Source organism: Podarcis liolepis, assembly GCF_965112155.1.
Source record: "Podarcis liolepis genome assembly, chromosome: 4".
In the NCBI taxonomy this organism is placed as follows: domain Eukaryota; kingdom Metazoa; phylum Chordata; class Lepidosauria; order Squamata; family Lacertidae; genus Podarcis; species Podarcis liolepis.
The window spans coordinates 101945904-101958697 of NC_139558.1; the positions used below are offsets into that span (position 1 = coordinate 101945904).

A 12794-nucleotide genomic window follows, 5' to 3' on the forward strand; every position below is an offset into this window, starting at 1 on the left:
GCTCGAACCCACAACCTCGAGATTAAGTGTCTCATGCTTTGCCGACTGAGCTGTTGCTTGCAGCCAGCTTTCCCCCCAGACTGGGACTTGAGGTGGCTTAAAACAAAACAACACAGATAAAATACAAAAGACCAGAAATGTATAAGATCTTTATTAAAAGGTAATTGAACTCAGTTAGCATCAAAAAACAGAAACAGCACAGTGCTATTAAAAGCACTTTCCTTAAAAACAAAAACCAGCCGGTTCCCAAAGACCTGCAGGCAGTGCCCGATTTACATATAAGCTAAACAAGCTATAGCTTAGGGCCCCACTCTCTTGGGGGCCCCCAAAAAAAATTTAAAGAAAAAAAACTGGATGTACATTTCCAAAATATAAGATAAAAAACAAATAAAATAAAACCATACAGCAACAGTGTTTTGTGTTGTGTAGGCTCCTGTGATGTAAGCACCTCCTAGCCTGCTCCCTGAAATATCCCTGGTTTGCTCATTTCTATATATAGGATGCCTACATTCTGCATGGACTGGCTGTAACAGTTACTTTGATAAAATACATATTTTGTTATGTGCAAATGACTTTAGATACCTATTCGGTCCATGAATTACCATCTAGCATATAAGCCACAACCTTGGAACTGCAGAAGGGGCAAGGGTCTCTCCAGGGCTGTCTTAAGCATATGCGGCGCTGGGGTGCACAGATCCGCCTGGCGCCCCCCACCCCGGTTGCCCAGTCCCAGGCACGCAGGAGGATGGAGCCGGCCAGACACCTCAGCATCTCGCTGGCTCAGTTGCCTCCGAACTCGCGGCAGGCTCTTCCCCAGACTCAATTCTCGGCCCTGGGTCTCTCCCCAGTGGCTGCCTCTCCACTCTCCAGCCCGCCACTGGGAGGAGGAAGGCTGGGGCTTCCCCAGCCCCTGGGTTGCAAACGAGAGCGCCCAAACCAAACACCCCAAGCTGGCTGTGCAGACTCAGTTATTTGGAAAGAGCAATTTAAGGGGTGCCCACTTTTAAAGGAACAACCGTCTTGCAAATGGCTAGGTTTCACCCGCCGAGCTTTTTAGAGTGCCACATAATTTTCACTCCAGACTTATCACCATTATTACAAATGTATAAATGTATAAATTCATTATACATTTAAATCCCGCACGCTTCCCCAGAAGGAGCCAAGGCGGCACAAAATTGGTATTTCAGTGTGGCAGCACCTGCGCTTTGCAACTCCCTGTCGATTGATATCAGGGCCTTTTGCTGTTGTATTTTCAGCATTGGCTAAAAAAAAAACACCTTTTTGTTTAAGCATGCCTACCCAGACATGTGCATCTGACATGTATATTAATATGCAACTATATTTTATCGTGAATATTTTGAGGGTGGGGGGAGGAATAGACTAACTTTGGGTTTTTTTAATGTTTGAATTGATCCTGAATTTTAATGTATATTGAATGTACACTACTTAGTAGTTGGCTTCTTGTTATGACCAAACAGAGTGCAAAATCTATTAAATAAAAATGAAAATAGCCAGTGTCATTCTCACCAATGGGCTTCTTTTGGGGGGGTTTCCTAACAGGTTCTGCCTGATGGTGAAAAAGGGATACAGGGACCCCCCATACCACAACTGGACCCATGCCTTCTCTGTCTCCCACTTCTGCTACCTGCTCTACAAAAATCTGGAGCTCGTCAATTACTTGGAGTAGGTGGACGATGCTTTGCTTGCCAAAGGGAGGGGGGCCGAGTTTACACCAGGGATCAGCCGCAGAGCACATGGAGGCAGGGACAGGAGAGGGTGTCCTGGTGATGCGGAGCTTAGTGGGGTATCTTCTTCTTTGGTGATCCCTCGTAGCCAAGTAAGATTGTCTTCCATAAACACGGTTTTAACAATGAGTCCGTAAGTGACTGTGGAGGCCAGTTCTGGATCCACATGTCCTTCCACAGTGGGGACATAGGCTTCCGGGTGGGAGTTGATCACGGTGTGGATTTGCCAAGTGTGCCTTCCTCTTGGCATGTTCTCCCTTTCGTCCTGAGTTTGAGTGTCTTCAAAGCCCATGACACCTTTGGTCAAGGCTGTTCTCCAACTGGAGCGCTCGCAGGCAAGTGTTTCCCAATTGTTGGTGTTTATACTACATTTTTTTAGATTTGCCTTGAGACAGTCTTTAAACTTTTTTGGTTGATCACCAGCATTATGCTTTCCATTTTTAAGTTCAGAATAGAGGGGTTGCTTTGGAAGACGATCATCAGGCATCCACACAACATGACCAGTCATGGGGCTCAAACCCATAACCCTGAAATTAAGAATCTCAAGCTCTACCAGCTGAGCTAAGGACCCACATCCTGACTCCGAATCCAATACTGACCTCTTGCTCCCCTGTTCCCTGGCTACTTGCCAAGGTCCCATCCCTGTCTGCTTTAAGAAAATGAAATACTTCGGATCTGAGGGTGTGCTTGGTTGGCAGGGGGGCACCAGGTTGGGGAGGCTGAGTGAAGATGCCACCTCCAACTCCCTTGGGGCTGGTTTGCATATGGGATGCCTCCTCTACTGCCAAATTTGGGAGCAGCCCAGGCATCTCAGAGCCCTTCCGCAGCTCATACGTGGTTTTTCCTTTTTTTCTCTTCGACAGAGACATCGAAATCTTTGCTTTGTTCATCTCCTGCATGTGCCACGACCTGGACCACAGAGGCACCAACAACTCCTTCCAGGTGGCTTCGGTACGATTTTTTATTTATTTATTCCGCATTACGGTTTACATATATGTCACCTTTTAGTCCAAAAGGCTCCCGAGAACAAACGTACAAATGGAAAATAACAACGCAGATGGCGCCAATTCAAAATGTTTCTGCAGTCTTTCCAAACCAAACACGCCTGTGTCCCTGCCGAAAAGAACATTCCTTGCAACACTGTGAAGGGGAAACAAAAATATTCAAGCAGAACCTATCTTCGAGACGCCACCCGCGTCCCTAGTGGGACGCGGGTGGTGCTGTGGGTAAAACCTCAGTGCCTAGGACTTGCCGATCGTATGGTCGGCGGTTCGAATCCCCGCGGCGGGGTCAGCTCCCGTCTTTCGGTCCCAGCTCCTGCCCACCTAGCAGTTTGAAAGCACCCCTAAAAAGTGCAAGTAGATAAATAGGTACCGCTTTATAGCGAGAAGGTAAACGGCGTTTCCGTGTGCTGCGCTGGTGCAGGCTCGCCAGAGCAGCTTTGTCACGCTGGCCACGTGACCCAGAAGTGTCTCCGGACAGCGCTGGCTCCAAGCCTCTTAAGCGAGATGAGCACGTAACCCCAGAGTCGGTCACGACTGGCCCGTACGGGCAGGGGTACCTTTACCTTTTTACCTTGGCTTCCCTGACTTGATGTCTCTTTATTTTCTCTTTTCAGAAATCGGTCTTGGCTGCCCTGTACAGCTCAGAAGGCTCAGTGATGGAGGTAAAACTATTACAGATATTAATATCGTGCAGTTTGAAGTGGTGGATGCATGAAAACTGGCTCCTTCTTGAAAATAAAAGTGTTGAGGTTCCTGCCCCCTAGAGCAGCAGAAAGCAAGCTGGCTGCATCTTTTAAAACAACAACAGCAACTTATTATTTATACCCCACCCATCTGGCTGGGTTTCCCCAGACACTCTGGGCGGCTTCCAACAAAATATTAAAATACGGTAGTCCGTCAAGCATTAAAAGCTTCCCTAAACAGGGCTGCATTCAGGTGTCTTCTAAAAATCTGGTAGTTGTTTTTCTCTTTGACATTTTGTGGGAGGGCATTCCACAGGGAGGGCGCTACCACCAAGAAGGCCCTCTGCCTGATTCCCTGTAACTTGGCTTCTCTCAGCGAGGAAACTGCCAGAAGGCCCTCGGCGCTGGACCTCAGTGTCCGGGCAAAACGATGGGGGTGGAGACGGTCCTTCAAACAAAAATATCTTCAGTAGGCTCCTAAACCACATGATGCGGGGCGCCTGTCTAATTTCAGCTGGCAACTGATTCCAGAGGGCTGGAACCGGGACACTAAAAGGGTGTGTTTTTCTCTCTGCACAGAGGCACCATTTTGCTCAGGCCATCGCCATCTTAAACACCCACGGCTGCAACATCTTTGATCATTTCTCTCGGAAGGTGAGTCAGAAGAGGGTCAGCAGTTCCCGGGGTCTCATAGCAAAAAGCATTGATGGTTAAAGCCAGTCATTTCTCGACACTCTGTCATCTCCAACCTGGTGCACTCCAGGACCACGACACCCATCAGCTTCAGCCAGCATGACTGGCAGCTGTCTCGTGTGTCACCGGCAGCTGACATAATTTCAGGAGGGTATCATATAGAATTGAAAAGTTGGAAGGGACCAGGAATCACAGCTAAAACATCCTTAAGAGATGTCCACCCACATCCTGACTCCAAGGAAGGAGACTCCACCACCTTCCGGAGAAGTCCGTCCCACGGTCAAATGGCTCTCATGGCCAGAAAGTTCTTCCTAATATTTGGTTGGAATCTGCTTCCTTCTGACTCAAAGCCATGGAGCAGAAGCCTGTTCCATCTTCCATGCAACAGCCCCTAAGATATCTGAAGATGGATCTTCTATCATCACCTCTCAGTCTTCCTGTCTGTGATTCCTTGGAAAAGAAGAAGAAGAAGAAGAGGTTGGATTTGATATCCCGCCTTTCACTCCCTTTAAGGAGTCTCAAAGCGGCTCACATTCTCCTTTCCCTTCCTTCCCCACAACAACACTCTGTGAGGTGAGTGGGGCTGAGAGACTTCAGAGAAGTGTGACTGGCCCAAGGTCACCCAGCAGCTGCATGTGGAGGAGCAGGGAATCGAACCCGGTTCACCAGATTACGAGACTACCGCTCTTAACCACTACACCACACTGGCTGTTCTCCAATTGGAGCGCTCGCAGGCCAGTGTTTCCCAATTGTTGGTGTTTATACTACATTTTTTTTGAATTTGCCTTGAGAGAGTCTTTGAACCTCTTTTGTTGACCACCGATATTAAGCCTTCCATTTTTAAGTTTGGAATAGAGTAGTTGCTTTGGAAGACGATCATCAGGCATCCGCACAACGTGACCAGTCCAACAAAGTAGAGGTTGAAGAATCCTTGCTTCAACACTGGTGATCTTGGCTTCTTCCAGTACACTGGTATTAGTTCGCCTGTCTTCCCAAGTGATGTGTAGAAATTTCCAGAGGCAGCAGACAGCAAAAGGCATCTAGAGTAAGAATAAGCAAGAGCAAGAGAGTAAGGGGAAGATGGCTGCGTGACTAGCGCCTTTATAGGGTCTCCCAGGGTCACATCCATCTACCTGGTCACACGCAGGGGGAGGATGCTCTGGACCAGGTGTGACAGGAAGTCCTCCTGGCTGGAGCAACATTCCCCTGTGTGTCCATTCTGGGCACAAAATACGAAGGGAATGTTGTACTTGACTGCTTTGGTGATGTTCCACCCCACAACTTCCAGTCTTATTGCCCCAATAGGATTACCAAAGGATGCTGGACTTGATGAGAGACATTATCCTGGCTACAGACCTTGCTCACCACTTGAGGATCTTCAAAGACCTCCAGAAAATGGCAGAAGGTAACCAGGGGTCCACCAGGTGGAGCCAGATGTGAAGGGCATGGCCACCAGATTTCTAAAGTTGGAAGGGAGTCTCCCTACATAAAAGATACAAACTCTCACACACAAACAACTTCTTCCTGTCTTATGACAAGGAAACAGAACCCGGGGCTGGGATCTGTTGGCTTTCTTGTGTTGAAGTATCTTCCTCGAATACACAATTCAGTCTAGCCCACAGGAAATATTAGGTATGAACCATAGAAGAAGTTAACCTGGGTTTCCAGTAACACAAAAAAAACTTAAAAGACCCTACTCTCTCCACCTTCGTTTTTTCAGACACATCCCTAGGGGCACGAGAGCTAGAAAGAAAACAAAGGCAAAGTCCTAAAGAAACCAGATTTTGAAGCACCAAATCATGGAATAAAAAAAAATTGTAGAGTTGGGAGGAATCCTAAGGGTCATCCAGCCCAACCCCCTGCAATGCAGGAATATTTCACCCAATGTGGCACTTGAACCCACAACCTTGGGATTCAGAGTCTCATGCTATTAATAATATTATTATTTATTACCTGCCCTTTGTGCTAAGAACCCGGGGCAGGTTGCAGCAATTTGAAATACAACATTAAAAACCATTTATTGAGACAAAAGAGAGAGAAAATCACAAAATAATCTAATAAAAATAACATCTAATCAGAAGTATCAAAAGTTCCTATAATGGCTTATATTTTCTTTAGATTTCCAGTCTTTCTGCATTAGAAATCTTTATGGCCCTCTTCCCAAAAGTGATTACTTTTCCCATGTCGTGGGACGGAGAGTTGAAAGGGACCCAGGGTCATCTAGTCCAACCCACGGCATTGCAGGACCAGATCCCACGTTTCTGACAATAGCTGCTTTCTTCCTGTGGCCCAAATACTTATTTTTACCCAGTTCTGGGGTTTTTTTTTGGGGGGGGGGTTCAATCACACACAATGGAGTGTGATTCTGAATCCCTTGCGATACGGTAATCTTTATTGTCATTGTCCGATACAGAACAACGAAATTGAAAAATCTACATAAGACATTCAAAACCCAAGCAGCCTGCTATCCCAGCCTGGTTAACCCCCTAAAAACTCTGATACTTCCACAATTAAATACAATATATTCCCATAGAGACTACCTTAAGGTAAAGGTAAAGGGACCCCTGACCGTTAGGTCCAGTCGTGACCGACTCTGGGGTTGCAGCGCTCATCTTGCTTTATCGGCCGAGGGAGCCGGCGTACAGCTTCCGGGTCATGTGGCCAGCATGACTAAGCCGCTTCTGGCGAACCAGAGCAGCGCATGGAAACGCCGTTTACCTTCCCACCGGAGTGGTACCTATTTATCTACTTGCACTTTGACGTGCTTTCGAACTGCTAGGTTGGCAGAAGGAGGGACCGAGCAATGGGAGCTCACCCCGTCACGGGGAATCGAACCGCCGACCTTCTGATCGGCAAGTCCTAGGCTCTGTGGCTTAACCCACAGCGCCACCCGTGTCCCTGAGACTACCTTACAGTGCATTTAAAACCAAGGTGTGATTCTCCTAAGGGCTATGGGGGGGGGATAGAACAGAGACCCCACACCTTCCAGGCCTCATTTCTTTGGGGAGAGGGTCTCGCTGGCCTTGTGCTGTCTCTGCGGAGTCCAAAAAAGGAGACCTCCTCCGTCTCTCGCCCCTTCCAGTTGGCTACGACCCCAAAAACAAGCAGCACCACAGCCTCCTGCTCTGCCTCCTCATGACCTCGTGCGACCTCTCGGACCAGACCAAAGGCTGGAAGACCACCCGCAAGATCGCGGTGAGTGAGCTGTAGAGTTGGAAGGGGGCCCCCCAGGGTCATCCAGTCCAGCCCCCTGAAATGCAGGAATCTCAACCAGATCATAGATGACAAGGTAGCCTTTTCACCTCTGCATCCGCGTGAGGAATGGTCGCCACCTCCAGGATTTTTTCAATTCTGGGGAAAGGCGAGTCAGAGGTGCGTAAAATCATGCGTGACGTGTCAGGAACAGAAAGGTTTTTCTGCCTCTCAGGCATAGGCAAACTCGGCCCTCCCAATGTTTTTTTGGGACTACAACTCCCATCATCCCTAGCTAACATGACCAGTGGTCAGGGATGATGGGAGTTGTAGTCCCAAAACATCTCGAGGGCTGAGTTTGCCTGTGCCTGCACAAGAACTCGGGGAATGTTGGAAGATTCAGGATTTCTTTCTGTATGTTTTGTGGTATTTTGTGCATTGTGACTTGCCAATATTCTTATTGATTATAATTTATTGGAATTGTTAAGTGTAAACTGTTTCATTATTATTTGCCGATATGTCATTTTGCAGCTTACTATTATGTTCTAATGGATTATTGAATATTGATTTGTTTGATATGTTGTTTATTTTAAAGTTATTGTAGCTTTTTTGTACAATGGTACCTTGGTTCTCAAACTTAATCCCTTCTGGAAATCCATTCCAAAACCAAAGCGTTCCTTTTTTTAAAAAAATAATTTTTATTAACCGACCAATCAAATCAAATCAAATCAAATCACATAAATTCCGAATTACAAAGCCGAATTTTGAATTTTTGTTGAGGGGACCCATATTTCAAGTTCCGAAGGGGCATTCCGATCATCTTCTTGCTACTGCGTTAATATCCAAATCAGTCCAAATAAAGTTCATAATTCTATCCAGTCTTATCTTGCTGTTTCCACATCTCATCTTGTTCGTATATTTTTCCCCCCTTTATGATCTCTTCTGATAATCTCCTTAAGCAGATAAACACCAATTATAATCCTGTGTGAATTTTTCCTAATTACCTCATGTGGGTCGGAGAGATGTTACTGTCAGACATCTTCCGGTGCACCCCTAGTGGCCCCTAAAACCAAAGCGTTCCAAAACCAAGGCGCGTTCCCATAGAAAGTAATGCAAAGTGAATTAATACGTTCCAGACTTTTAAAAGCAACCCCTAAAGCAGCAATTTAACATGAATTTTACTACCTAATGAGACCATTGATCTGTAAAATGAAAGCAATAATGTAAGATAAAGTTAAAGGGACCCCTGACCATTAGGTCCAGTCGTGGACGACTCTGGGGTTGTGGCGCTCATCTCACTTTGTTGGCCAAGAAAATAAATAAGAGAGTATTGTAGATGATAAAAGTGAAAAATTATTATTTTTTCCTTCCCTGCACTGATGATAGTCATTGTTTGGATAGGGGGCTTTAATCCATTTCCGCAGTCACACAATCAATCAGTAGCTAAACTGGGTTCCACACAGTCACAAAAATAAATTAACTGAAAACGCCTGAAAAACAAAAACGTAAAATAAATAGCAAAAACAAAAGGGCCAAACTTAACCCGTTCCAGAAGTCCATTTGACTTCCAAAATGTTCGAAAACCAAGACACAGCTTCTGATTGGTGCAGGTGCTTCGGAAACAATAGCCGACAGCCGCATCGGACGTTTGGCTTCCAAAAATTGTTCGAAAACACTTACTTTGGGTTTTCGGAGTTTGAGAACCAAAGCGTTTGTACGACTGTATTGTTTTTAGGTGTGTGTTCTTTGCTGCCCATTTTGTTGTTGTTTTTTTTGCAGCTTGTAAACCGCCTCGTGCGTATCAATATAGAAAGGTGGTGTGCAAATTAAAAGCAAAACGATGCCTGTGGAACTCCCTGCCACAGGAAGCAGTGATAGCCACCACCATGGAAAGCTTTAAAAGAAGATTAAACAATTTATTGAAGGAGAACCAGGCTATGGGTGGCTGCAAGCCATGAGAGAGGCTATGCTCTGCCTCTACAGTCAGAGGCAGTCGTACTTTAATTTTGCTGTTTAACTTAATTGTGCTGGCAAGCGCAGAAGAGGGTAGGGTGCTGTTGGACTACGAGTTTCCCACAGAAATCTGGGTGCCTGTTTCTCTATGCCTCGAAAAGCTTTACTTGTTGCACTGCTGCCAGGAGGTTAGAAAAGGAGTTACGCCAATTGCTTAGGGATCCCTGGATAGTGTTTGAACCATATTGACGCTCTACTAGTAGCCTGAATTTTGCATGCAGAATGTGCCAGCTTAAATCACGACGTCTCTGTTTTTAAAAGGCTATTGGGTGGTAGGGCAAGGGAAAATTTCTCAGTGATGGCTCCGACCTGGTGGAATGCTCTGTCCCAGGAGACCAGGGCCCTGCAGGATTTAACTTCCTTCCGCAGGGCCTGTAAGACAGAGCTATTCCGCCTGGCTTTCAATTTTAACCTGGCCTGATCTTTTATTCCCCTTCCTTCCTTCCCTCCCCCTCCTCTTTTTATAGAGATTACCCGCTCTGGGATCCCACAGCTAATTCTCCCCTGGTCTCCTCGCTGGCCCAAATAGGACTAATTTAGCCAGCTAGCCCTGGTGATCATCTAATGTTTATTGGATGGATTTCCCCCCTAAATTGATTTTTGAATTCTGAATTTTTTGTTATTCATGTTTTATACTGTATTTTATGCTGCGTTCTGTTGCATCAATTAAGTGTTTTAAATTTGTTGTTAGCCGCCCTGAGCCCTGTTTTCTGAACCAGGAAGGGAAGGGGTATAAATAATTTATTATTATTATTATTATTATTATTATTATTATTATTATTATTATTATTTTAAAAAAACCCTTCCCAAGACTCTGGGGCTCCACTGCCAGGCAGAGGAAACAGTTGTGGGTAGCGCATACCAATGGTCAGAGTCAGAGGCTGAAATTTGGGCAAACAGTCGGGGGCACATATCTCCAAGGGTGCTGGCTCGCCTGAGCAGGGAAGAAGGTCGCCAGATGACTTCACATTGAGGAAATTAATTAAAACTTGCCTAAACTGTGACTTTTGCTTTCCAGGAGTTGATCTACAAGGAGTTCTTCTCCCAAGGAGATCTGGTACGTAAGAAAACTCTCCTAAGACAATGCATGTACACCTCTCCCCACGCCCAAATCCTTGCTGACCCCTTACAAGGCCTGACAGAGGTAGGAACGGCGGAGGGGAGGTCTCTCTCATAGAAAGATCATCGGGTGCCCTGGGAAAATCAGATTTCCCAGGGTGCCCAGGATCTTGCTAAACCTCATCCAAGCTGTCAAGGAGAAAGGGAGAGTGTGCTGAGGAAGAAACCTTCTTCCCTGCTTCCACTTTTCCTGCTGCTGCTGCAGATCCCAGATCTCACTCGTAGAAAGAACATCAGGTGCCCTGGGAAAATCAGATTTCCCAGGGTGCCCGGGATCTTGCTAAGCATAATCTAAGCTGACAAGGAGAGACGGAGAAAAGACCTTGCCTGCTCCCACTTCTCCTGCTGCTGCAGATCCTAGATGGGTAAACGAGAGGGAAAGAATTAGATGACAATCTGAACCGGGAGAGAACTTTTGGGTCCTCCTGCACCTCTCCAGTTGGAGGTTTTCTGAGTTGCAAAGGTTTGGATTCCAAACCAGGCAACCAGGAGGCTCGGCACCACCAGATGTCCCTCTCTGGCTTTGCATTGCAACAGTAAACTACTGATTCAACACTGGGTGATGGCAGATCTTTCTCTGCCTCTGAGCTTGTATTCGTTCCAGGAAGTTTAACTTTCAGGGTTTTGTAAGTACGTTTCCAAGCACAATTCAGAGTTGGTGCTGACCTTTAAAGCCCTAAACGGCCTCGGTCCAGTATACCCAAAAGAGCGTCTCTGCATCGTTCTGCCCGGACACTGAGGTCCAGCTCCGAGGGCCTTCTGCAAGAAGTGAGGTTATAGGGAAGCAGGCAGAGGGCCTTCTCGGTGGTTGCGCCCGCCCTGTGGAATGCCATCCCATCAGATGTCCAGGCAATAAGCAACTATTTTACTTTTAAAAGACAACTGAAGGCAGCCCTGTTTAGGGAAGTTTTTAATGTCTGACCCTGTATTGTTTTTAATATTCAGTTGGAAGCTGCCCAGAGTGGCTGGGGAAACCCAGCCAGATGAGCGGGGTATAAATAATAAATTATTTTTGTTGTTGTTACAAACTTCTCAGAGACATTTGGTTACAGAGCAGTATGTACAGCCTTAGATTTTCCACGGACGGTGAAATTAGAGACATCGTTTCACTCGCAGGAGATGCTTGTCTGCAGCGTTTTTTGAAGACCGTGTTGCTGAGGCAGGGCTCTCTTCTCCTTAGACAAAATCCCCCCCAACTTGGGATTCGTATGAATTTAGTTAAGCACATCCAGGGCATTTGATGAGTTAGGAGTTCAACTCATCCATGCTCTCAAGAGTGCTCCTGTATTGCAGCATCACGTGGAAACATTGCAATGATGCCTCCACATTCAAAAACAACTGAGAATTATCTCCGGCTCTGGGCTTGATTTGGAAAGATCGGAGAGTCACAGAATTCTAGAGTTGGGTGGGACCTCAGGGGTCATCTAGCCCAACCCACTGCAATGCAGGAATCATGGCTAATGCATCCCGGACAGATGGACACCCAAGCTCTGTTTAAAAACCTCCAGTGAAGGAGACTTCATGATCTTCCAAGGGAGTCCGTTGATTCTTCCGTGGTGCAAGAAAAGGGAGCTTTTTGCCATCCAGTTGTCGCTGGACTACAGCTTCCATTCTGGCCGGGGCTGATGGGTGCTAGGGTTCAACAAGTGGAGGGCAGTAGGCTCTCTGTTTCTCCCCAAGAGTGTGGAAAGTCAGGTGGGGGTCATTCCTCAGCTCTCTGGGCTCACAGGAAAGCAGGGAAATGAGCTGTGCCTTGTTGACTTGAACAACCCGATTTCTCTGCAGGAGAAGGCCATGGGCAACCGGCCGATGGAGATGATGGACCGAGAGAAAGCCTACATCCCCGAGCTGCAGATCAGCTTCATGGAGCACATTGCCATGCCCATCTACAAGTGAGTGCTTGGGGGGCGGGAGAGGATTGTGGAGGGAGGGGGCTGCAATCTGGAGTAAAGCTCTGTCTGGCCAGAGTGGTGCATGCTCTGGTTATCTCTGTAGGATCTGATTTCTTTCTGCAGGTGCTTGTAAGACAGAGTTGTTCCACCTGGCCTTTGGCTTGGAATCCACTTGATTCCCTCCCCCTCTTTCCTTTCTCCTTCTGTGATGGAACTCCTATTTGGGGACTTCCCTGGCTTTTTTCTGGCCCATGTAGGACCAGTCTGGATAGTTGGCCTTGGTGAAGATTTGACATTTTCATCCCCAAAAAGTTTTTGATTTGAGTTTCTATTAAAATGAGGCTGCATTTTAATGTTGTTTTTAAGTTGTATTTAAATCAATTTGTTTTTATATTGGGTGTTAGCCGCCCTGAGCCCGGTCTTGGCTGGGGAGGGCAGGGTATAAATAAAATT

General features: G+C 46.5%; 2 protein-coding genes across 5 annotated transcripts in view; one reads left to right on the top strand and one right to left on the bottom strand.

Annotated features, from left to right (window-relative positions):
- Positions 1–12794, top strand: part of PDE2A (phosphodiesterase 2A) — a 393922-nt gene that overhangs the window by 373655 nt on the left and 7473 nt on the right. For all 3 annotated transcript variants that reach the window (XR_014525169.1, XR_014525170.1, XM_083499374.1), the window contains 8 exons: positions 1561–1683; positions 2609–2696; positions 3364–3411; positions 4012–4086; positions 5431–5530; positions 7208–7320; positions 10349–10387; positions 12235–12341. Coding sequence is in view for 1 of the 3 variants with exons in the window: in XM_083499374.1 (XP_083355500.1) it covers positions 1561–1683; positions 2609–2696; positions 3364–3411; positions 4012–4086; positions 5431–5530; positions 7208–7320; positions 10349–10387; positions 12235–12341 (693 nt within the window). In the remaining 2 variants the exon portion in view is untranslated. The remainder of the gene's footprint in view (positions 1–1560; positions 1684–2608; positions 2697–3363; positions 3412–4011; positions 4087–5430; positions 5531–7207; positions 7321–10348; positions 10388–12234; positions 12342–12794) is intronic.
- The window catches only part of ARRB1 (arrestin beta 1), a 558582-nt gene that overhangs the window by 328879 nt on the left and 216909 nt on the right, over positions 1–12794 (bottom strand). The window lies entirely within an intron of this gene.